At 39.6% G+C, this 24,766-nt stretch overlaps 1 protein-coding gene across 2 annotated transcripts in view; it reads right to left on the reverse strand.

The window, feature by feature from the left end:
* Positions 1-580: 580 nt before the first annotated feature.
* The window catches only part of APAF1 (apoptotic peptidase activating factor 1), a 40,620-nt gene continuing 16,434 nt past the window's right edge, over positions 581-24,766 (reverse strand). For both annotated transcript variants that reach the window (XM_079991892.1, XM_079991893.1), the window contains exons 15-28: positions 24,054-24,179; positions 21,141-21,275; positions 19,759-19,884; positions 18,192-18,353; positions 16,716-16,844; positions 15,055-15,180; positions 9,231-9,350; positions 7,181-7,306; positions 5,782-5,907; positions 5,338-5,457; positions 4,924-5,049; positions 2,940-3,065; positions 1,085-1,231; positions 581-743 (exon numbers count right to left, since the gene is read on the reverse strand). In XM_079991892.1, coding sequence (XP_079848018.1) covers positions 597-743; positions 1,085-1,231; positions 2,940-3,065; positions 4,924-5,049; positions 5,338-5,457; positions 5,782-5,907; positions 7,181-7,306; positions 9,231-9,350; positions 15,055-15,180; positions 16,716-16,844; positions 18,192-18,353; positions 19,759-19,884; positions 21,141-21,275; positions 24,054-24,179 — 1,842 coding nt within the window. In that variant the 3' untranslated portion in view covers positions 581-596. The remainder of the gene's footprint in view (positions 744-1,084; positions 1,232-2,939; positions 3,066-4,923; positions 5,050-5,337; positions 5,458-5,781; positions 5,908-7,180; positions 7,307-9,230; positions 9,351-15,054; positions 15,181-16,715; positions 16,845-18,191; positions 18,354-19,758; positions 19,885-21,140; positions 21,276-24,053; positions 24,180-24,766) is intronic.

Here is a 24,766-nt window from a genome sequence, read left to right on the forward strand (position 1 = left end):
CTGCTACTCCTAAAAACATAACAGTACCATTTGGAGTTTAATTTTCTCCTACTGGAGTTTTTAGTCACATTGTGTTATCATGGCTCTTAAAATTCTTTTTAAATTTTAAAGTGGTTTTTTTAAGAACATCTACACCCCTACTTTTGTCTCAAGACAAAATTGCATTAGTAAAACAGAAGTTTATGGTATTTTATGAAAATGTACTTATGGCTTAGAAACATTTGCCACTAGATCAGTGAAAATATTTCAGTTATCATAGGGCTGGTAATTCACCTTCCAATTATCATTAGTACACTACTTAGTATACATATTGGGTCAGGGCAACTTTAGTCATCAATAATTAGTCCCATTGATTTCAGGGGGACTAAAGTTTGGCTAAAGTTTAATCAGGATGTAACTAACCATGGGAAAAGCCACATATAAAATGCATATCAAACTGCTGATCAAAACACAACATATAAAATGTATGCTGATTTAGGAACTTACCATACAGGTAATTTATGCCAGAGTAAAAATGACTTCACAGTTTAAAGGAAGTTTTTTGGGAATATGCTTCCGGCTCAAAACACTGCAGTTACAATCAGTTTTAAACAGATTTATTTCATAATCTGTAGCACGTAAAGAATGCCAAGATTATCAACAGTCACACATACTTTGAAATCTGGAGAAACGTGTAATGATTTAAGGTTTGTTCCATTTGTATAGAATGTTTGTAGGAGTTGCCCAGTAGCTACATTCCACCACTAGGAGGAAGAGAAAATAAGTTTTCAATTAGGAAGCAATAAATCTGAATGTAGCATGTTACAGATATGATACCAATAACTTGGGAGTCACACTATAGATCTACACATTAAGTGCACACTATTAATTTCTCAGATGTCAGTTTCAGAAAACAATGGTTGAGGACAACTGACTGATACAACATTTTAACATCTTTAAACCTTTGGGATATATTTTCTATTTGCAACAAAACACTAATGAAATCCTGACAATTTACTATGTATTTAGAGTTATTTAACATTTTCACATTTGTTAATAAATTGCAAAATAATTCTCCTTTTGTACCCATTCTTGTTGAACTTACCTGAATGCATCCCCCAGAAGAAACAAGTATCTGAGTATCAGGGGAAAAGTGAAGGTCTGTTACCCAGCCTCCGTAGGCTGATTCTCCCTCACTTTTTGAAGCATGGGAATAGAGGTGAAGCAGTTCTCCTCTCAATACATTCCAAACCTGAGACACAAGCAGTACAAAAACAGACAAAAACAGGATAAGGTTGCAGTGTAACTGTAGTTATGTTCATAGTCCCTTAAAATCATAAAATAGTATAATTATTTAGTCCAATCCCCTGCAATGCAGGAATCTCAACTAGATAAAATGACCTTGGCACAGAAAATTTCTACAAACCACAAGGAAACCTATCCCAACCAGAGGTCAAGACAGGAAACGTTTTTAACTCCATGGGGTCAACTTTGACAGGTGGATTACTTTACCCACCTGTCAATCATATAACATCACATGTCAAAATCACTTGTGCCCCCTTTTTAAATCCGCCAGTCTCAGAAGCTTAAAAGAGGAGTGTGGGAAAACCCACAAAGTCCCTAATCTTGGAGCCTTAAAAGGGGGAGATGGAACTCACAAAATCTTTTGCAAGTCTCCCAGTGCTTCCCTTTTAAGCCTCTGAAATTGGAGGAGGCAGCGAGAGGCTTACAAATGGCTTTAAGGAAGCCCCCATGCTCCTGTTTGATCCTCAGGTGCTGTCTCCATGAGCAGCTTCAAAGGGTGCTTTGGCACAGAGCTTTCATCCCAATTTAGCTGATGGTTTTATAATAGGAAAACTAATAATTAAAAAATCCTGCTGCCTTTGCTGTGCAATCTTGTTTTTGGCTGGGAAAAGAATTGCATAGCTAATGCAGGATTAAACTGTATCTGCTTATGAGCACAGTTTGAGGGAAATGGCCTCAAGGGTCAAACGGGATCCCATGGCAGGCCAAGACCAGCCACAGGCCAGAGATTCCCCACCCCTGCCACAGGTGTTTCTGACATATCTGTCAAACCTGTTCTCTGAAACATCCTCAACTTAACAAACATTTCTGAGCCATGCTATATGTACTTTTCTGCCATTTAAACTCATTACCTCATGTGCTAGCCTTCATAAAATTACAGATTTAAAAAACTGTTTAAGAATTAAGTCTCTCACAATTCACTTGTGCATGAAAAATATGAAAATTGTAAATAAAGGCTACCACCTTTTCTTCCACACCATCTAAGCAGTAATGACCAATTTTAGAGTGTCACATATTGTGCTTACAACCAAGGCTCGATGCATACATTTCTTTGTGCTGTCAGCCCTAATCCTCTACAAGTTTGGGGCAACACTGAAGCCACCAGTGGCACAATGAGCATTCAAAGGGACCACTCTATACCGCATTCTCTATGTGCTCTCATTAGGTTAGGAGAGACAAATCACATGTTAGAAATGAATGGCTGCATAGGACAGAAGGGAAAGATTAATCAATGCAGAATGACATAAAAATGTATGCAGTTATCAAGATGCAACACATATTAACAACAAAACAGGAGGAGGAAAGTAAGTCCCACGTTTATATGTAAATATGTTTATGATCTATAATGAAGAATTGCCTTCCTTTCCCCAATACCCTTTAATCATTAATCCTACTTTCCTTTTGATTTAATGCAGCCTTTCCATTTCTAATCATCTTTTTGTTATCAGAACTGCACCTGACATCCTTCTCCACCTCTGTTAATATTCTTGTTGCATAAAACCTTTACATGGTCATCCAAACCAGGCCTTACAGTACCAAAGAGCCACCACCTAATTTGTGAGAAACTCATGTGTCCACTTAACTAGCCAATACCTGCTGCAATAACTTCTTATGCTAAATTTTTAAATAAATCATTTAAAAACAAAATGGAGTACCCGTATTTCCCCATTGTCATCTCCTGTAGCTAACAATTCATTGTCAAGGGAGAAGGCACAGCACCTCACACAGCCGTCGTGACCATTCAGCTTATGAAGAACCGATGAACTTTCAAAACTCCATACCTAAAGATTTAAAACATGAAACACGTTGTTAAATTATATTCCAGTATTTTTAGGTTCATTTTGAGCTTCCTACCTGTAAAAGATATTTGGACTTCGATGACTCAGATATGAAAATTGGTTAAGGTACTCCCACAATAGAAAGCAAGCTAAACTTTTCTACACAGATGGTTTAGGACAGAGCAAAGCGCAGAAGGCATATAAAGGGACTACCAAAATGAGAAGTTAGGTGGTGCACCCTGCAAATGAAAGCTGATGTGTTTTAGGTTTTTGTTTTGTTTTAGATTAAACAAGACAGCTAAGGGAGAACACAGGGGTTTCTAAGCATGCCTGGTGCTGAGAAAGTGGACAAAACTTTTTCTCCCCCCTCATCAACCAGTAAAATTATTGGAAGCAGATTCAGGACAGACAAAGGAAAGTACTTCTTCATGCATCACATAATTAATGGAACTCAATGCAAGAAGATGTGGAGATGGCCATGAGCTTGTTTAAAAACATGAGATGGTTTTAAAAGAAGACAAACACATAGAAGTCAGATCTACAAAGGCTATGATTGCCATGGAGGCTACACAGAAATTCCGAGGCAGTATGCTATTGAATCTCAACTACTGGGAAGCAACAGCAGGAGAGGACTATTGCCTTCAGCCCTGCCTCTGGGCTAGGAGGCATATGGTTTGCCACTGTGTGAAGCAGGTTACAAGACTAGAAGGACCTTTTCTCTGCTTCAGTGAGGCTCTACATATGTTATTACTGATCTTTTGACTGGGGATCTCCTAGGTAAACTTGTAAATATTTCTTGGAAAGCAGCTTTCCTATACTGCCCTGCACAAGAGGAGCTGCATCTAAATCCTTAATTTAGATGATTTATTTCTGAAATGGGAGAAATAGAATTGTAGTAAGTCCCTGTAATATACCATACCTGGCTAGCTGTATTCAACTGAAGTTAAAAGAAGAGAAAGCTGATGTGTATTTGCAATTGTTTGTACTTCATATTTCCCTTGCCATTGTTAGAAACTACTTGTTTCAGAATAATGATGAGAATTTAAATTACAAAAGCCCAATACTGCTTTGGCCAAGCTCCTAAAAAGACAGTTGCAAGGAGACATTTTAGCCTTACGCTTGGAGGACAGGTTTTATCAGTCCAAGATTTACTCCTACTTGATGTTTCTCCCATTTACCTGGTAATCTGGAACACGTGAATAATTTATGTGGTAAAGGTAACCAAAAAACAAGAAGTAGCAAGACTGAAAGTGGAAAATCTTCTCTGAGTCACTTAAAATAGAATGGAAAAGGTTAGGGTATAAATAACTATGGAATCAAAGGATCAGTGACAGGAAGTGATTTGAATCAGTTCCCTCAGATCTGACTTCACCAAATACATGTTTGACAGTGCACACAAGACAGAGGGGCTCATTCCCTCTAAAGGCATTTGCGTGCATGTCATCCCTACCCCTGTGAACATGTGCATTCCGTCAAATCCATTTCCAAAGAGGCTGGATGAGGATGCAAGGTGTGTATGCAGGCCTCAAATTCCTTGCAACAACCTGGCACAGTGTTCAAACATGTGTCATTTCACAGAGGGAAAGAAGAGGGGGGAAAGAGTTCTGTCATGCCCTTAGGTGCTGCATCTGGAGTGGATAGGATTATGTCCATTGGATCTCACTGTATTTAGAAGAGGGGCCAGGACTAAGCTCAAAGGTCATGATTAAGTTAAGAGTTGGCAACTTTTAAGATCTTTCTGATTATCAGCAGAATACCATCAAGCATTTATGTAACTTCTACTGAATTAGGATAAAAAAGTGCGAAGCTCAGAGTAAATGGTGCTGTATGTTTTAGCATTCATTTGTAAACCTGTACTGACCTTGGCAGTCTTGTCAGCAGAGGTAGTGGAAAACATAGTGGTACTGGGTGAAATTACACAAGAAAGAATGGTGTCTTCATGGCAAATGATATCTCTCTCAAGTTCTCCTGTAACTGTGTTCCAGAACTGTAATATTAAAATGTGCCAGTGAACAATAGTGCAGGTAGAAGGGCTTAAAAACAGTACACAGGTGTTTGGTGTTTTTGTCTTTCAAAATACTTAGCAGCAGATGCTTTAAAAAAAGGGACATACTTTAACCGCTGAGTATTTTGCAGTCAAAACAAGACTCGTAAATAGTGTTATCTAACTTTGAAAACACAACAAATATGATGTTCACATTATGTGCATTTCTTTCCTTTAAGGTTTAGCTACAGGCACCAATCTAAGTTGTCAATGCTTAGGTTTTTTATTTACCTTAACTGTCCCATCAAATGACCATGAAAGAAGCCCTGAGTGTTTTAGAAGGTGAAAATTCTTGACAGGTTCCTTGTGACCTTTCAGGAGAATAAATTCCTCTGTTTGCCAATTCCACACCTAATAAAACAGAAATTAGAATAGAGTATGGGAATTTGGGTTCAACTCTGGTTCGCTTTTATGGCGAAAACAAGACCTTTTTCTTTAGTAAAACAAAAAACCCTCAACTTTTCTTCACAAGACAATACTACTCCTCCCACAAGGTCTCTAAACCCCCCTCCAAAAGAATTATTTGATCTCTGAGAAGCATTTTTGTCTTACCCTCACAAAGTACCCCCAAAATAAATAAATATCAAGCTTTAAACAAAACATAAACTTTGCTGGACTGCACCTAGCTTCTTCTGAAATATATATTCTCAAGCAATAGTTTAAAATGTAACGCACCTGTATAGTTGAGTCATCAGAGCTAGAAATGAGTGTTTTCCCATCAGAAGTAAACTGGCAGTGTTGTACAGCTTCCTTGTGTCCAGTTCTGGATTTTAAAATATTCCCACTTGACAGATTTAATACCTTTTAAAAATGGGATCAGACAACAGAGTGTTGTGAGTTCACATTGCTTACAGATTGAAACCCACAAGTATATTTTTAAAAAGCAGTAGTATAATGAATGAGATTGTGTTATAAAAAAGCTACTTCTTTAAATGTTTCCTCCTTCATTATTTTAACCTAAAACAACTAAAAGGAGAAATTACAAATGAAACATGCAACAAGTTTCCTGCATGATCTATGGCCAGACATATGCATAGCAATCCATATGGACAGCAGATATTCTTCTTTCTACTTCATTAGCATGGCTATTAAAAGGTATCTTTTAAAAAATGCATTATTACTGAAAAAATTACATATTTATAGCAAGTATTGTATTTATAAAGTGCTTGATTATTTATTAGAGCGCACAACCAACAGGCACTTTATAATAGGTAGGTATACATAAAAAATACATGATGCAAAAATACATAATGCATTCATCATCAAAGTGTGATGCTTCATAACTGGATTTGAGAATACCAGAAAACATACTGAGAGAACCTTAAAAACAAAGTACAATTTAGTTCTAAGTACAATATTCTTTGTATATTTGACTCACAACGTGTAAAGGAATCTGGGAAAACTAGTTTCAAGGAAGTGGGAAGTCTATTAAGGGACCTCAATGCTCCACTGTAGCCTTTTATAAGTATAGGTATTACAAACCATTAGGTCTTGGGGCAGAGAAATTTAATTAGGGAATTCCGTCCTTTTCCTTGGGTAAATTTTCAGGAAGAGGACCTGTTTAATTATAATGAAACAGAGAATTATTTTGCTTTATATTTATTATATTGCAAAACTAACATTTTTCTGCAACAATATAGTAAAGCATGAACTGAACACGAGGAAGGATAGCTCAGCTGGTACAGCATGAGATTTTTAATCTCAGGGTCATTGATTCGAGCCCCACAATGGGCAAAAGATTCCTGCACTGCAGGGTGTTGGACTAGATGATCCCCATGGTCCCTTCCTACTCTATAATTCTATGATTCTAAGGAGATGATCATCAGCTTGACTTGGTGGATAAATCTCTCATCCATTCCCAATGTCATAATCTAAAGTGGCAGGCAATTTGAGAAGAACTGAATATTAGGTGCTTGATGGACCTAAATTATCCCAGAATAGAGTATTTTCCAACTGATTCCCTGCTGGTGTTTTTGCTTGTGAGATTCTGAGTGCCAGTTTATCATTTTTTGTATAACACCTGAAATGATCACAATCAGAGAAGCCAATGCCTAACTAATCTCAACTACTTTACCTTTACTGTTCCATTCTTCTCCCCAAATGCTGCAGTCTGAAGGTCTTCATATAGGCAACAGCAGCTAATGAAAGGCTCCTCTTCTTCAGTCTGATAAACAGTATGGCCTGTGAAGCCATTAATTAGCTGCAATGCAATGGCATAATTGGAAATTATTGTACAACACACACACACACACACACACACACACACACACACACACAGCTTTCACATAAAAAAAATCTGACCCTCTCCTCTACTTCAGTGGTGGTTTTTAAGATTGCTGGCATATTTATTACAGTTTTATCTGCCCTCCAAACCAAGAAACTCCATCACAATACATGATTCTATGATTAGAAGTAGCAGAAGAATTTACACTAAATAAGAAAGATAGGTAGTAAATGTGTATGACTGGCACAACTGCTCTTTGTTGTTGCTTTGCTAAGAGTGTGCCTGCTTATCATAATCTTGTAGGTCTGAGTCTTCTGACGACTACATAGAAACAGTAAGAGCTTTGTATTAAGGGCAAACCACCCACAATTTCACTTTAGAAGGAGTTCTTCCATATCTAAAAAAGCTTGCAATTATTTTTCACAAATGCTTTAACTATTCAGCGGTAGGCAGACATGAACACCGCCATTGCACAGCTGCAACCTTTTTTTCCTGCTTTGCAAATATCCATAGCAACGCTAACAGCAAACACTAACTGAAGAACAAAAAAGAACATCACCACTTGATCCTTATTTATAAGTCTGTTACAAAAAGGGTGGCCAAATTGGATAATTTTGCTCTTCAAAACAGTTGCCTAATGGTATTTCTTTTCTTCAAACAGTCAAAAAAACCAGTTTATGACATTTCAGTCTCATAGCCCTTTGACAGGTTAGAGAAGGGTTTATAGAAGACCCTAGCAGAGTCTCCACATGGAAGAAGGAAGAAAACAAAAAGGGGGAACCGCATGCAAAAACAGTTTTTCTTTACCACTTTCTACTAAGATAGTTGACTGGAAGATTGCAAGAAGGGACAGAGAACTTATGAATGTGCCCTTTCTTCTGTTCTCCAAGCCTGCTTCCTATGCTGAGGTGGGAGTATAGCCCATATATTCTGAACATCACAGGAGACACGCTAGTGAATAGGGTGGTCCACAGGAGCTCTCAAAGTTCCATGGGAGAATAAGTGGAATAGAAATGTGTAAAACAGAGGCATCTGCATTGTTCTAGTACACACATTTCCACAAACATTTCCAATGAAGTTTCAATGAGAAATTATAAATGGAGATACAATTTCTTAACTCCTACTGAATTGAGAATATCTCTTCTTCTGACATTCTTTTTCTATTAATAGTTCCAATTCTTTCATGCACTGTTACTGAAGAGCTCAGCCTTTCTGCCAGTTTGAGTACTCCCCCAAATTCATACTTTTCAAATCTTCCTTTTGCCTTGGATGGTGAACTAGGCAGAGGCTTGGGAAACCACAGCAAGAGCATAGCAAGAGCATCGGTTAGCTACTTCAGCTCCAGTGACTCTTGCTCATTATGCAGAGGAATTCCATAAAATGCAAAGGTCTTCCTACCTGCTTGGCCCCTTACAGGATCAAGCTATTCATGAGTGTCTGCTAACTGGTTGTCTGAGAACCCTGAGAAAGAGCAACTCCACACCCTGAGGCACTGTGAAGCCTAATGGTACAATCAATACTGGTATGTAGCCAGACATCAACACCTATTGGCATTCATCAAGATTACGGATTGAATCAACACAACTTGATTTATGCGCCACACATTTTGTACTCAGCAAACATGGTTGGAAAACTCAGATCCTGCTAGTGACATTAGATGTAGGTTTTTTCCTCTTCAATCTGGGAACCTACTCTTCTCACTTAACGTTTTTTGTCTGAGGGCTGCTTTCCCTTATGGACAACTTTCAGGGGTGGGGACGGCACATGCCAATGTTGGCCAGAGGAAAAGGCAGAAGGAGCAAGAGGGGCATCTATTATCTTGGGTACAGTAGGCTACATTCAAGTCATACAAACCAAAGCTTTCTAAATGGTCCATATGCAACATACAAAACATACTTACTTGCAGATGCTTCATATTGTCAATAGCCAAGATGAAAACTTCATTAACAGGAAACAAAACATCTATTTCACGTTTCAACACAACAGCAGAGGACTCACACACCTTCTTTGTCTCCCATATCTGTTGAAGAGAAGAAGGATGTAGCAGACTTTAGGGCACAAGTTGGAAGATTGAATTTAGAACTGCATTTACTCTTTTAAAAATATACTTTTAAAAATATTAAAAATATACTTTAAAAAAATTGCTTTCACGTATGAAGTTACTTAATGCAGGCAGGCATTTTAGTTTTCAGTCACTTAATCAAACTACAATTTTCTCATATGGTCCTCAGTCTAAGAGATTTTCAAAAAAGAGGTTCCATCATTTGCAGAGTTATCGGGGTATTCTCCACTGTGGCAGTCAGACTATTCCAATTTCCTGCCAAAGACAACTTACCAGCCCCCATCACTAGCCACGTTCCACTGGCAAGTGTACACCACGAGTAGCCAGTGTAGATGTTGCTGGAATGCACTCAATGGGCAGGGGTGATGGGAGTTCGAATCAAGAATCTGGAGGGAAACTTGCTAGCTACCCGTGATGCAGACCCTCCTGTTTTAAAAGGTCTTTGCTGGAAGTGAACAATGCATGTTTCTATTTGCTGAATCAATTTCCAGCCTGTGGGGGTTGCTTTTTTCTACTTTTAGGGGGAAATGGGAGATATTTCTGATACTATGGTTTAGTGTTTTTATTGCCCATGTGTACTGCTTCGCAATTATGGACTAGTGCCTTCTGATTCACAGAACAATCCTAACTATAGAAGGCCAGCTTAAGTTTTACCTGTTCCAAACGCTGTTCAGAAGGAATTTGATTCACGCCACCCTTTTTTTGCCAGCTAGGTTCTGCCAGGTTGCTAGATCGCATGACCAAGGTAAAGCAGGTTTGGAGTGTCTCTCCTTGCTGTCTGCTGCTCCCCACCACACCCCTGGAAAACCCCTTTGGGGGGGACTTACCTCAGCTTAAGTTCTGCCAGCTGAACCAGGGTGAAGGAGTTAAGCCAGCATAACTCCTGCTTAGGCAAGACTCAGCCAGAAAAGTACAAGGTCTACCAAAACCAAACTCATCCTGTCAATCTGAATTGTGCTAATAAGGTTTTTAATTTTAGTGTTTCTATTATATTAATTATTAATATTGCATTTTAAATCAGATGTCTTTGTTCAGGAGAGAATGATAATTATAATAAATGTATATACAGTATTTTATTTTCAAAATATTTTTCAGTAATAAGTCAATCAATCAATTTCCTTTATTCGACCGATAGTCAGAAATAAAACACAATACAGAATTATAAACTAAAACATCATAAAAAAGGTAAAGGTACCCCTGCCCGTACGGGCCAGTCTTGACAGACTCTGGGGTTGTGCGCCCATCTCACTTAAGAGGCCAGGGGCCAGCACTGTCCGGAGACACTTCCGGGTCACGTGGCCAGCGTGACATCGCTGCTCTGGCCAGAGCCAGAGCCAGAGCCAGAGCTGCACACGGAAACGCCGTTTACCTTCCCGCTGGTAAGCGGTCCCTATTTATCTACTTGCATCCGGAGGTGCTTTCGAACTGCTAGGTTGGCAGGCGCTGGGACCGAGCAGCGGGAGCGCACCCCGCCGCAGGGATTCGAACCGCCGACCTTTCGATCGGCAAGCCCTAGGCGCTGAGGCTTTAACCCACAGCGCCACCTGCGTCCCATGGAAAACATCATAGGGGTACATAAATAAGGTAGGGCCACAGTACTAAACCTCTCACAGATAACCCACATCAAGGCATTCAGTTATACGTTTCCGACACTTGAGTGCCAGGAAAAGGAATTTAGCCACTGACAAAGTTGTTTTCCCAGAAGACTTATTTATGTTGCTATCAAAGGGTTAAAAGGTAGCAGAAATGCTCTAATCACTGAGCAGCTGGAAGTCATTAGGTGTCAGGGAACTGCCATCGGAAGAACAGGTGGTGGAAAGGCTCCCGGAGAATACCAGAGACACTGCAGCAGAAGAGGGAACCAGTAGGGGGGCGAGGAGGAGCTCCAAGGGAAAGGGAGTCGGAGGGGAGGCTCTGGGATACTTCCAGTGAGAACAGTGAGGAGGTATCAGGACCCCCTTTAGGGACCCCATCCCTCGCCGGAAACTGTCACGCAGAGAATCCAGGAGACGCGTTTCCGTTAAACAGCTTTTATGTTGGAAATGTTTCCGCAAACGCCCACTGTCAGATTCTACCAGCGACTGACGGAGCCATGCCAAAGGGCTCCGCTCAAGGCAGAGATTTACTACACTGAGTAATCTCTGGGGGATCAAGCTTTTACGCACAAGCAGCTCATTATCCCATCACAGCAGGCTTCCAGGAACATGAGTTTGTATAAATAGTCTCCCGTGTGTTTGCTCCTCCCTTCTCCCCTTTTGGGCGTATTTGCTGATATGTGTGGTTCGTCGCCGGGTTTTTTGTTTTTGTAAATAAACCTTTCTTTGAGTTCCAAAACCGCTTGCTCCAAGACTCCTCTTTGAAAAGAAATACTCCCTCTCCTGCCCTTCTTAAACTGCTGCGCGAAATGCTCTGCTGTAATGGGACTTGAGACGATGGAAGCGCACCGGACATTTACTTTGCATTAAACTAATTAAAGTTTAATGGGACAGGTTATGGTTGTTTGTACGTTAAGAAGGAGATAAGGAGTGCAGTTCAGAGTGATTTATGCAAGGACTGGAGCAAAGTCAGAAGCGGTTGCCGACAACGAAAGCCTTCAAAGCAGCTTGAGTCCTGCAACGTGCCTAGAAAAGTTTTAAACAGGCACTGAGCAGTTTGTACTCGCTGGAAGACGTCTTATTCCTCAAGGAGCCACCTCAGCAGCTTGGAGACGGTCTACAGGTGTGTGAGTATCGTTCCTAAGCCCCAGGGAGGATGGCAGAGTCCCAGGAAAGTTTTTCTGTCCCATTTACGCGACTCAATGGGAAAAATTGGCAAGATTGGAAGGCTAGAGTAAGGGTTTGGTTGCAAGCAAAAGAGTTGTGGAGTTGCACTGAAGCACCGCCTTTACAGGCAGCTGCAGACGCGTCTGCAGAAGACAAAGCAGCAGCAGCAGCTTCACAGAAACGCGACAGGAAAGCCCAAGGTCTACTAGTTTTGGCAGTGGGACCAGAGCAAATGCCTTATGTTTCTGAGTTAAAGAACACGCATGAGGTCTGGACGGTTCTGCAGCGGTTAAATTCCAGAAACACTGCGGGGGCCAAGATCCATGCTACAAGATGTTTGTTTGATTTACGTCTCCAACCGGGAGCATGTGTGAAAGAACATATTGCCAAAATGGTGTCTGCCTTTAATCAACTAAGACAGCTGGGCATTCCTTTCTCTATGGAGCAGCAGTCATACATATTGTTGTCTTCTCTTGATAAAAGCTATGAGACTCTAGCTCTAACTTTGGAGGCTATGCCTTCAACTGAATTAACCCTTGAATACATTTCATCTCGGCTTGCAGATGAACAGGATAAAAGGCAAAGAGAAAGAGGTTTGTCTTCAAAGGGGAGTTATGCTGTGCCTAAGAGTGGGGATGCTGAGTTTGAGAACACAGTAAATGCTTTTACAGCTAGACACTGTTTTCGCTGTGGTTCCCCCTCCCATCTAATCAGGAATTGCACACGTGAACCTGGTCAAGACAGCACCAAGGCCGTTACCCCTAGTTACCAGACAAGGAGTTCCAGGGGACGTCAAAGAAGAGGAGGAGGTCGTGGCTACTCCCACAGCACACAGCACATGGCTTCAGCAATGGCGTTGATGCAAGGGCGTGGCCAAGGCAGCAATCTACGCTGGTTGATCGACAGTGGTGCATCTCACCACCTGGTGGCGCCATCTAGTGTCCGTTTGTAGAATTGCAGACATTTGCAAACCCTTAAAGTTGTGACAATGGCAGACTCAACTAAACGTTCCTTAGAGACCGTAGGCACAGTGTTCTTGAATTGTTTGCAAACAGAAATTGATGCCTACGTGCTAAAGGGATTGAAGGGGTGTATTTTGTCTGTGTCAGAACTTGATAGAGTTGGGTTCAAGACTGTGTTTGAAAATGGGGTTTGCACTATTTCAAAGAATAACGTATCTCTTTTGCAGGTGGAATGCAGAAATGGGTTATATTATTTTGAGACAAGTCCAGATGAAGTTGAACAGGTTCATGCTGGTTGTGTGAACACGCCTACCCATAATTCTTGTGTCCATTTATGGCACCGCCGTCTGGGACATATTAATTTTCAGTATGTTAAAAAGCAACCTGAATTATCAGAAGGGTGCAAAATGAACAAATGTACTAAGTATTTGGATTGTACTGCATGCAAAAGGGCAAAGGTTCATAGATGCAGCTATCCCAGTTCAGATAGGAAATCTGACAAAGTATTCCAACTTGTGCATATGGACCTATGTGGCCCAATGCCTGTTGCTAGCATGGGAGGTTCGAGGTATGCACTGTGTCTCTCGGATGACAAAACGAAGGTTACATGGTTTTTTCCTCTCAAAACAAAAGCAGATACTGCAGAAACAGTTAAAAATTGGGTTCATGCAGTAGAACTTGAATTCGGTACTAAAGTACTTGCTTTTCAGACAGACAGAGGGTCAGAATTTACCGGGTCTGTGTTGCAGAATTTCTTTAAGAAAAAGGGAATTAAGCATCGTCTGTCTACACCTTATTCCCCCCAAGAAGGAGGCGTGGCCGAACGAAAAAACAGGGTTCTGCAAGAGTTGGCAAACTCTATGTTGTTTGATGCTAATCTCCCTCAAAGTTACTGGGCGGAAGCCTGGCAGGCGGCTACTCATATTCTGAACCGAGTATATAATTCGGTAATTGCCACTACCCCATATTTTGCTTTATATGGGAAGAAGCCCAAAATTAATTACTTTCGGGTGTTTGGATGTCAAGCCTATGTACTTATCCCAAAGGCGTTAAGGAAAAAGGGAAGTCCAAGGGCTAGGAAACTCATCTTTTGTGGGTACGAACCACACGCCAAATCTTGGAGATTCGTGGACCCAAATGGGGATACTACAAGAGTGGTCCTCAGTAGGAGCGCTGAATTTTGTGAGCAGTCCGGATGGACTCATAAATGTTTCTGTTCAGGTTTAAATTTGAATTAAGGTTGGTACAGCTCAGTGTTACGAGCGAGAGGGGGTGTTGCTATCAAAGGGTTAAAAGGTAGCAGAAACGCTCTAATCACTGAGCAGCTGGAAGTCATTAGGCTTCCAGGAACATGAGTTTGTATAAATAGTCTCCCGTGTGTTTGCTCCTCCCTTCTCCCCTTTTGGGCGTATTTGCTGATGTGGTTCATCGCTGGGTTTTTCGTTTTTGTAAATAAACCTTTCTTTGAGTTCCAAAACCGCTTGCTCCAAGACTCCTCTTTGAAAAGAAATACTCCCTCTCCTGCCCTTCTTAAACTGCTGCGCGAAATGCTCTGCTGTAATGGGACTTGAGACGATGGAAGCGCACCGGACATTTACTTTGCATTAAACTAATTAAAGTTTAATGGGACAATTTAGCAGATATGCTGTCTGCTTTCCTCTTTGTCGGGGACTAAGCTGGGGTAAGTATGGGGTTATAAGATACTGTCTTAAATCGTTGTAGGTCAGTAATAAGGAATTTAAGAAATGCTGCGGGTGACATTTCCCTAAATATGCCAAAGTTTCATGAATGCTTTGATTGTTACAATTCATCGTTTGACTCAACTCATAATAAATAAATACCCAGATCTTGGGAGTCTATGACTGGATGGGAAAGCTAAATCTTGCTTTATTAAAGAAACACAATTCCCAGCAAATATTTGAAAAAGAATAAGCTCACCCTTATTGTCTGGTCATCAGAAGAAGTGAGAAATAATGACCCATCAAGTGAAAATGTCACAGAATGGACCCAACTCATATGTCCTCGGCAGTCAGCAATTTTGGAAGAGGATTCAATATTCCATATCTAAATCAAATTCAAAACAAACTAATTATTTGCAGTTTTGGTAGCAGTTTGGGACATCTATTCACTTTTAATCAAAGTGTGCTTAGTTTAGAGTTAGTGTCTTTATCCATCTGTGAATGAGACTTCATTTGGGAAAATCCGCATTAACATACATATATGAGATTTTCAAAAGAGAAACAAAATATTCCTGCTATCTGCCTCACTATTTCAAAGTTGCTATATTAAGACATGCTTACAAGCTGCATCTCATGACCACTACTGAATACTATTACATGACCAAGCGGACAGAAGCAAATTAGCTCTGAATTGTTTTGGTATTTGTTTGCAGAAACATAGTGAATGAAGAGTGCAGTGGCTGACCATTTTTCTAGTAGAAGATTCTATGAAATGTCACTGTTTTGATTTAAGATATCAGAGTAATTCATTTTATTGTTAAAATATGCAGATTACTGATTTAAACTGGCACTCTTACATGATGATTATATAAAAGTTTATTTTTCTTTTGCTGAAATTGGTAAAGGATTCAGAACACCGATAAAAGATCACTGAGATAAATGAGAGAATGATGTGACCAGTAAAACCCAGTTAACTATTGATTAGCCTCAACTAGATGGACACATAGCTGAATCAAGTGAAATTATTGTGTTACCTGAGTATCCCACCAATCAAATCTGTGGAATCCTATGCATGATTGCTCAGAAGTCAACCCCACTGTGTTCAATGTACTTTACTTTCTTTCAGGACTGCATGGTATTTTTATGCATACACAGCTATGTAGAGGCAACAGGAATTTCCTGCTCTTAAAAATGTTCAATTCAAGGATGACTGCCGAACTTTAAAGTGGGACTGAGCTCACCAACCAGATGAGCCTTTGAAAAATGCAGACTATACTAGAAAAATCCATCCTCAAAAAGATTCCATTAAGCAGCGATAGAGGGATTCTTTCATCATTCTATGCTAAGGGGGTGATTCAGAAAGGTCAAACTCACTTGCTGAACAGTGAGACTTTAGAACACGGACAATACCTATGGCTTTTCCTATGAGTACTGCCATAACTCCCAGGGCTCTACTGGAAATGGATTAGGAAGGCGACACTGAGGCATATTACAGATCTTTGATCAAAATTTAACAGCAGTCATGTGTGTCTTGGTTTTGATGAAAGTAACTCTTTGATGGAAGGTAGAGCTTAAGTGATAGTCTTAACAGCAGAACAGCTTTTGGCAAAAAGATGATCAATTTGAATTAGCTCAATTTGGCCAGATGAGCCCAATTCCACACAAAGGTTAACATTATAGCTTCCCAATATTGCCTTGGGTCACCTAGCTCAATTCCATTTATTCTGATGGGCAGCTGCTCTGTTTTTCCCAGGTCTTTCTAGAGGTGCCAGGGATTAAACCTGGGATCTTCTGCATGCAAAACCTGTAATCTACCACTAAGTGATGACCTCTTCCCATTCTGAAGCTAACCACCAGAGCAAGAGGAAATATGAAGAATGGAAAGGATTTACTTACATTTTTTAAAATATAGTGACTTACCTCAACAGAATAATGTGATAAAGCAACTGCAACCATCTGGCTGTTGGGACAAAAGTCACAGTACTGAATAGTGCTGTGATGGCTTATAAGAACCTCTGTCAACAAATCACTGGTCTTAACGTCAAAAAGCTGTAAACATAATAGCCATATTAAACAGCAATCTTAAATGTCACATGATTTTACATAAATATGTCTTTATACAACAACATCATTGACAAGAGTTTAAACACCAAAAATATAGTTACTTATTTCTTTCAACAGGATATAGACTGCTAGAGAACAAATTTTATTTTATTAAATTTTTATCCGCCCTTCCCCATAAGGTGTCAGGGTGCCTTGCAGCAATAAAATATGCAATTATAAAACAAATAGAACAGTTAAAAAACAACAACTACATATATAAAAATTAAAAATGTACTTCCAATACAGATGCAGACTGACATCTTAGCATTCCCTAGAGTGGCTGGGGAAACCCAGCCAGATGGGCGGGGTATAAATAAATTATTATTAATTATTATTATTATTAGGAAATTGATAGCCAATTAGAATGTTTAACAGATTCAGTGTTTTACAACTATCCCCAAAAATAACACTATTTCTGTAAACTATAATTAAAAGGCTGAATGATGAAAACTTGAATAAAAAGTATTATTACACCAATATTATCTGCAAACCAGTTTGAGTGTATGCTCTTCAAAACACTGCTTACAATTTTAATTTTATGTGTGTTATATTTAAAAATCATTAAAATCCCATCTTCTAACCTACAACAATTCCACTCTCTATGTTCATCAAACTTGGTGGAACACTACCAAAATCTTTTGGAGTTATTTTCCTAACTCCAACTTATACTCTGCTCAAAGAGAGTTTAACATTCTATAAATCAATACAATTTATTCATGCCTTCTTACTGATAACTTAACAAAAATAGAATGATCCTTTCAAAGTCTGTGAATGCGCTACTACTATGTATGTTCTCTGAGCAATTTAGTAGAAGTATGGCAAAAAATGTATTTGACCATTTCCAACATAACAAAAATCATCTCTTAACTGCAGTTCAGATCCTGTGAGATGGCAGGACTGTATGCTCGCTTGTTGACATCCAAACTACAATAGGAAAGAAAACCGGTGCAAAAGAGCCATTCCTTGTGGGACAAAACTGCAGCTCAGCAGGGGCAACTTGGAAAAGTCCTTTGATAAGTCCCTTTGAAAAGTAAGTGTGTGCATGTGTGAGAAAGTGTGTGTACAGAACATAGGATGCTGCACTGCACTGAAATGACTTCTGGTCGGAGACCAGCGCTTGGTTGAAGGCTCTGCACCATGAAGTCTAAGCACAAATGATGCATTCCCTATGTTTCCGTTGTTCTCTTCTCTTTCACTATTGCTCTCCTGCTCAATTTTAAAAATAAACACAAATGGAAAACAAGATGGTGACTCAGAGGAAAGAAGTCATTACTGACATACTTAAGTACTTACAAAAAGCCTGTTTTTCGCTGCCACCAACACTGTAGTTCCATTAGATGACCAGGAGCAACACTTCACTAAGACTTCCACATCATCCTGGTAGTCATCCACATTTCTAAAGCAGTCTCCTATGTCAATAGTTTTCAGTTCATTTGCCGAATGTGCATACCAAAGCTTTAAAAAGAAATACAATATATTAAGCATTTAAAAAATAAATGTGAGTAGAAGACAAAATTAATGCTAACTAGTGATTTGTAAAATTTCATTTTGCAAAGGTATTTATTCATATCCAATTACAGCTGCTAACAAAACAATTTACTCTCTCCAATGATCTATAGACATTAAAGTCAACTGTCTGCTTGTGGAATTAGAAGTATATTTTTTAAAAATCGCAGCATATTAAAATCAAGCAACTAAATTAATGTCAGACATTTTATATTTGGGTTGATTTATATCTGAAATATTGCCAAATAATGAACAGAGCTCAGAAATGCTTTTTGTTTGAGAAAACCTAATACTATTTTTTTCAAGTGCAAGGTATTTGTGAATAACAGGGACATCTATATTTATAAGCTTTTCAATGTAAATTTCAAATGTCTTTTAGTTATAAAATGCCATCATTACCTCTCAACGTAATCTGCTTCAGAAACATAAACGAGGCAAGAATGAAAAATGAAGAATGCTATAGTGACACATGTGTATGAGACTACATGAGAGTAATGCAGAGCTCCTACCATGAGCAAAGTCTCTCCCCCGCAGGAATACTACAAGAGATATTCAGAGTAGACTTCAATAAACTAATGGACATGACTTAGGCTCATTAATTTCAATGGGTCTACTCTGAGTAGAACTTATCTTGACTACCATTCCATGACTTACAGTTAACACACAGGCTCCTGAGGACACTGTGGCTGTTTCACTCCTCCCCAGTTACTTTTACAGTGGTACCTCAGGTTACATACGCTTCAGGTTACAGGCACTTCAGGTTACAGACTCCGCTAACCCAGAAATAGTGCTTCAGGTTAAGAACTTTGCTTCAGGATGAGAACAGAAATCGTGCTCCGGCGGCGCAGTGGCAGCAGGAGGTCCCATTAGCTAAAGTGGTGCTTCAGGTTAAGAACAGTTTCAGGTTAAGAACGGACCTCCGGAACGAATTAAGTACTTAACCCAAGGTACCACTGTACTGCAATACCATACGAAGCTGGCTTAGCATGTTGTCCAAACCTGGGCTTGTGGTTCTGCTCTATCCAGACAAACCACAAGCTGCAAATCAATAACAAATCTTGTTTACAGCTTATGGTTATCCTGTTTGTTGGAAGAGAAAAGGAGGTTGAATTGGTCCTTTATCTCAACCAGTAATACCTGCTTTAGCACTTAACTGTCTTAGCTTCTCTCCAGCTGGGTTTTCTTACAAGTGTGCAACACAGAGTGAAACTATGCCCCCATTGGCTAAGAATTCATGGGCACAGTGCAGGATTGCAATCTCTGCTTTTGAAAAGCATTTAATTCCTGGACTACAAAATCAAAAGGTTATTGAATCTGGCTTTAAGTACTAGAAGTCAAAGTTTCCAAAGCATACCTTTAAAGTGCCATCTGCTGAGCAACTAGCCACATACTTATCATCCGGTGAAAATCTGCAGTGAGTAACAGAACTACTGTGACCAAACAGTGTATTACGACACTGTTTCTTGTTCAAATCCCAGAGCTGCATATAAAAATTGGGGTTTTGGGGGGTGGGGGAATAGAGTAAAAAACATTTAAGTTTCTGCATAAAAAAGTGGTTGATTCAGTTTCTATCCTCAAAATGGCCACCACTATGATTTTTTTTTTGGGGGGGGGGAATGCTGCTTGCAATTTTCAGTATGAACTTTCCGAATTTCCTTACCACAAACTGTTTTGCAGTTTTAGAGTACAGTATTTTGTTTCAGAGAGTGAAGTTACAGACCCTATTCTATTAGTGCATTTCATTCCCTTAAATCTGTCTGCCTACCCTTATATACAGCACCTCAACCCCTAAGTACATAAAAAAACAATGACATATAAAAAGAAGTCTCAAAATATGAGACAGATTTGCAGATAAGATAGGAAGCAGTGTGGGAGTTCCTTAAAGCCCATCCAACATGAATTAAGGATTGCTGGAGCAAGCAGCAAGAAAGCAAGATGTTCAGAAGCAGCAATATGCATATGCATGCATGCACGTATTTAATAAAGTAACCTTTTCTCCCTAATTGAACCCCAAAGGCCAGCAGTAAAGTATATATGTGAAACATTTTACTAATGGTAATATAGGACAGACACTATTAAATCAATGAAAGTATATACAAATCAAATACAGAAGCCAAACTACTTCCTTTTATTACCTTCATTGTTTTAGAGAATGCCTTGAACAAACATATTATCTGACCAATACTATTTTTAACATGATATCTTAAGTCAGGAAGTATTTGAGTGTCCTCAGGCAGAGTTCTATAGCCTGGGTGCCACTGCTAATAAGTTCTCTTCCCAGGTGTTTCACCACTGCAAGCCTGGAGAGCAGCCTGGAGTAGCCTCCCCTGACAATCAATGAGAACAGGTAGGCTCATATACAAGAGATCCTTCAGATATCCTGGTTGAAAACAATTTATTACAAAAGTACACATGGCAAGTAGGAAGAAACTGGATATGTAATTAATGTGCAGTCCAAGCATGAAAGCCTATCAGTGACTTCTACAGGAAACTTGGAACCGGAGAGTAATGGACATAAGGAAGCAAGTCTGTAATTCCTTCTCCTACTCTAACAAAGCCAGTAATCATGCAGAATCCAGGTGGCCTCCAGTGGCTAAGGTAAGGGATACCAAGTCTGCAGATCTGAGATAAATTTCCATGGATACTCTCACCATCACAGAGTAAGAAAGTGTACAAATTACAACTGTAAAGTAAGTGTAACTATAAATATGAATTCCGTATTTTTTACTTACTTACTTTGACAAAAGTGTCATTTGAACATGTAGCCAATAGAAATGGGCGGTGATTTGTATTGTTAAACTGGCAGCAGTTGACCTGCTCTGCATGTTCTTCAAACACACACACAAGCTGGCCTGTTCTTGAATTCCAGACCTACAAATAATTTTAAATAAAAATAAAAATTTTAAATAAGTGTTTTGAAATATTCTTCAAATATATACACTCTAATCAAACATTCATCTGGACATTTGGCAAAGCTTTCTAAAACATTTTTTGTGCATGCAGTAAGTTTCCTGAGATCTCCACATTTCAATGATAGTGGAGAATAGTTGAAAAAAGAATTTTAAGCATGCTACTGTGATTTGGATAACCGACAGTTGTTGTTGTTTAGTCGTTTAGTCGTGTCCGACTCTTCATGAACCCATGGACCAGAGCACGCCAGGCACTCCTGTCTTCCACTGCCTCCCGCAGTTTGGTCAAACTCATGCTGGTAGCTTCGAGAACACTATCCAACCATCTTGTCCTCTGTCGTCCCCTTCTCCTTGTGCCCTCCATCTTTCCAACACCAGGGTCTTTTCCAGGGAGTCTTCTCTTCTCATGAGGTGGCCAAAGTATTGGAGTCTCAGCTTCAGGATCTTTACTTCCAGTGAGCACTCAGGGCTGATTTCCTTAAGAATGGATAGGTTTGATCTTCTTGCAGTCCATGGGACTCTCAAGAGTCTCCTCCAGCACCATAATTCAAAAGCATCAATTCTTCGGCGATCAGCCTTCTTTATGGTCCAGCTCTCACTTCCATACATCACTACTGGGAAAACCATAGCTTTAACTATATGGACCTTTGTTGGCAAGATGATGTCTCTGCTTTTTAAGATGCTGAGAGTTAACTGAGATTTACCATAGAGTAATCAGAATGAGTTGCAGAACCTGCTTACTGGTTTGCCAGGCAGCAGCGGTTATAGCCTGGTGTGGCCATAGGCAATGGCGGGGGGTGGGATCCTTTTGCTCTTGCACAACCGAAATATCTCCCTCATTGGCTTTATGGGATGCTGGGAAAGTCCATGAAATTCGAATTGGCTTGGCCAATCACAGACCATGTTTAAATTTAAACGGCCCAGTCATGGGATGGCTTGGGGTGGGTCATTCAAGGTAGTCCTGAGTCCTTTTCCTGCCTAGCTTTCAAACAGGCTCATTTCCTTTCTATTCAACAGCAAAGTCTGCAATGAATGTCTCTCCCTCCCACCCTAAAGTTTGCCCCTTCCTGAAGGAGATGTACAGGAATTGTACAGATGGAATTTGCGGAGAACCTAGAAGGCATTATAAATATAAATAATACACTGAAATACAAATGGAATGAAAATCCAAAGCACTAAGTATAAAAACAAAGTAATTTTGTTATTTTCTAGGTGTGGGAAATGACAGCAACAGGGGAGATCTTGATTCAAATCCTGGCTTCAATCAGTCATGAAGCTCAATGGGTTACCTTGATCCAGTCATATCTCACCACCTGAGCCATTATCATGGGGTTGTGGTAAGAATAAGATGGGAGGGAATGGGTGGAAGAAGGACCATGTAGCCCAACTAAACTTTCTTAGAGGGGAAAAAAGGAGTACAAAAATGTAGTAAATGCCAGCATAAAATAAATTACAAAGGGGGAGCAATATCTTCTTATGTTTGTTGATCACAAACTGGCTGTGGGCAAAATGCAGCCACAAACAGGGCAAATTAAGTTCCTACATATATTAGTGTAACTAGATGTGACAGCAGCATGACTTGTTGGAACACATCATGCTGATTTAACACAGAGAAATGTGATGGCTGGGAATAGAACACCCTCACGTCCCATCACCTCCTCAAACCTTCTTTTCTCTCAGAGAAGAAAGGACTTCCAGTCTGAGAAATCACCAGAACAAAGCAATAGAGAGTTTGGGGAGAAAAGCCACATCTTGTATGCTATCTTGAAAATGCCAGCTTGTACTCTAAAAGTATACATCTGTCACCATCATGTCTAAGCTGATGCTCAGGCAAAACATGTCTAGTAGAGACAGGGAAGTGTCAATGCGATTTTAAAAAGTTGGAGCACTAGTGTATACTATTTGTTTAAAGATTTATCTTGTAAACTACCGTGTGAGGGTAGATATGCCTGAAGGAAAAGTTAAAATAAATTTAAATACATTAAGCACGGATATCTTTCGGTAAGTTCCTGATGAGGTCTCTTCTAAAATGCTACACATGGCTTTACTTATCCATGTTTCAAAAGGATCCATTCATGCTAGAACAGATTCAAAGAGCAGCAACTAAAGTTCTAATCCTAAGCATGCTTACTTGGAAGCCAGTCTCACTTGTGATCCTCCATTATCTCTCACTATTAGTCATGCTGTCTGTAGCTCATGAAAGTTGGGAGTCCAAAAGGATCTGGTGGGCCACAGGTTCCTCCTGCCTCATCTAATGCTTCCCTTTTGGAAAGACAGAAGGACCTATAGTTCTGTTTTCTGCAGTGGCTCCCTGTTTGTGGACTGCTGTCCCCAGGCTCCAGGTGAGAATGTTCTTCTTCAACCAGGCCTTTGGCTGATTAATATTCTGTGCCTTTTTAAATGTGTTTGTGGGAGTGGGGTTATTGTTTTGTTTTTACTATTTTGTGCTTTTAGTCTATATTTTTATTTTGTGAACCGCCATAAGATCTTCAGATGAAGGGCAATAGATAAATATAATAAATAATAATACAGAAGTTTCTATATATAGAAGATACAATAAAAATACTGGGCTAATTTCAAACCTAGCGTTCCATTCATGGAAGAAATATTTGTAAAAGTAGTTTGATCTAACCCATCCAAGTTATTTAAAATGTATGAATTTCTCAGTTAACTACAGCCAGAAATGTAAATAGCTGTATAGGTTCAAAGGAGGATAACTGATATGTCATCATTTGCTTACTTTTACTTTTCTATCTGCTGAACAAGTGGCAACAAATCTGTCATCTGCTGAAAAGGTGCAACACAGCACTTCATCGTCATGAGCTTTCACTTCCAAAAGTTTTTCTCCACTTCCAGCTTTAAACACCTACAAATGCAATATCACAGATACTTATGAAATCATACATTAAGTTTAAACTATTTTAAACATAGATTTTAGGACTGTTATGTTATTCTTTTACCAGCTGCGCTGTCCGCATAACTGAACTTTTATTAGTTTAAAAGGAAAAGGGTGGAAGGAAGAGGAAAGATGTTCAGCAATATTAAATGAACACCAATATATGCCATAGAAATTTCTTCTTTTTTCAAAAATGGTTGTACTGTGTGGCTGGAAAAACTCATTGGCATGGGTAACAGTGCCACCCTGTGGTCAGAGGCAGGAAAGAAAACTAGAGGGAAGCAGGCAGCTCCATGAATCCAGTTTGTATCCTTGCCAGGCTCGAACTGGTTGTTTCAACAAGACCCAGAAAGACAAAGAAGAGAAAAAGATATTTATTTCCCTAACAAGAAACAATTATGTACATACCTAGAATAAATTTAAGTAATTTGAAAGCAGCCAAGAAGCTAGAGGTGAGGGCCTGAGGAGCTTTGTCAATTAACACAGAACTACCATTCAGATGCAGGTGGTGCTGTGGGTTAAAGCACAGAGCCTAGGACTTGCCGATCAAGTGGTTC

This window comes from Podarcis cretensis (genome assembly GCF_951804945.1).
Source record: "Podarcis cretensis genome assembly, chromosome: 10".
In the NCBI taxonomy this organism is placed as follows: domain Eukaryota; kingdom Metazoa; phylum Chordata; class Lepidosauria; order Squamata; family Lacertidae; genus Podarcis; species Podarcis cretensis.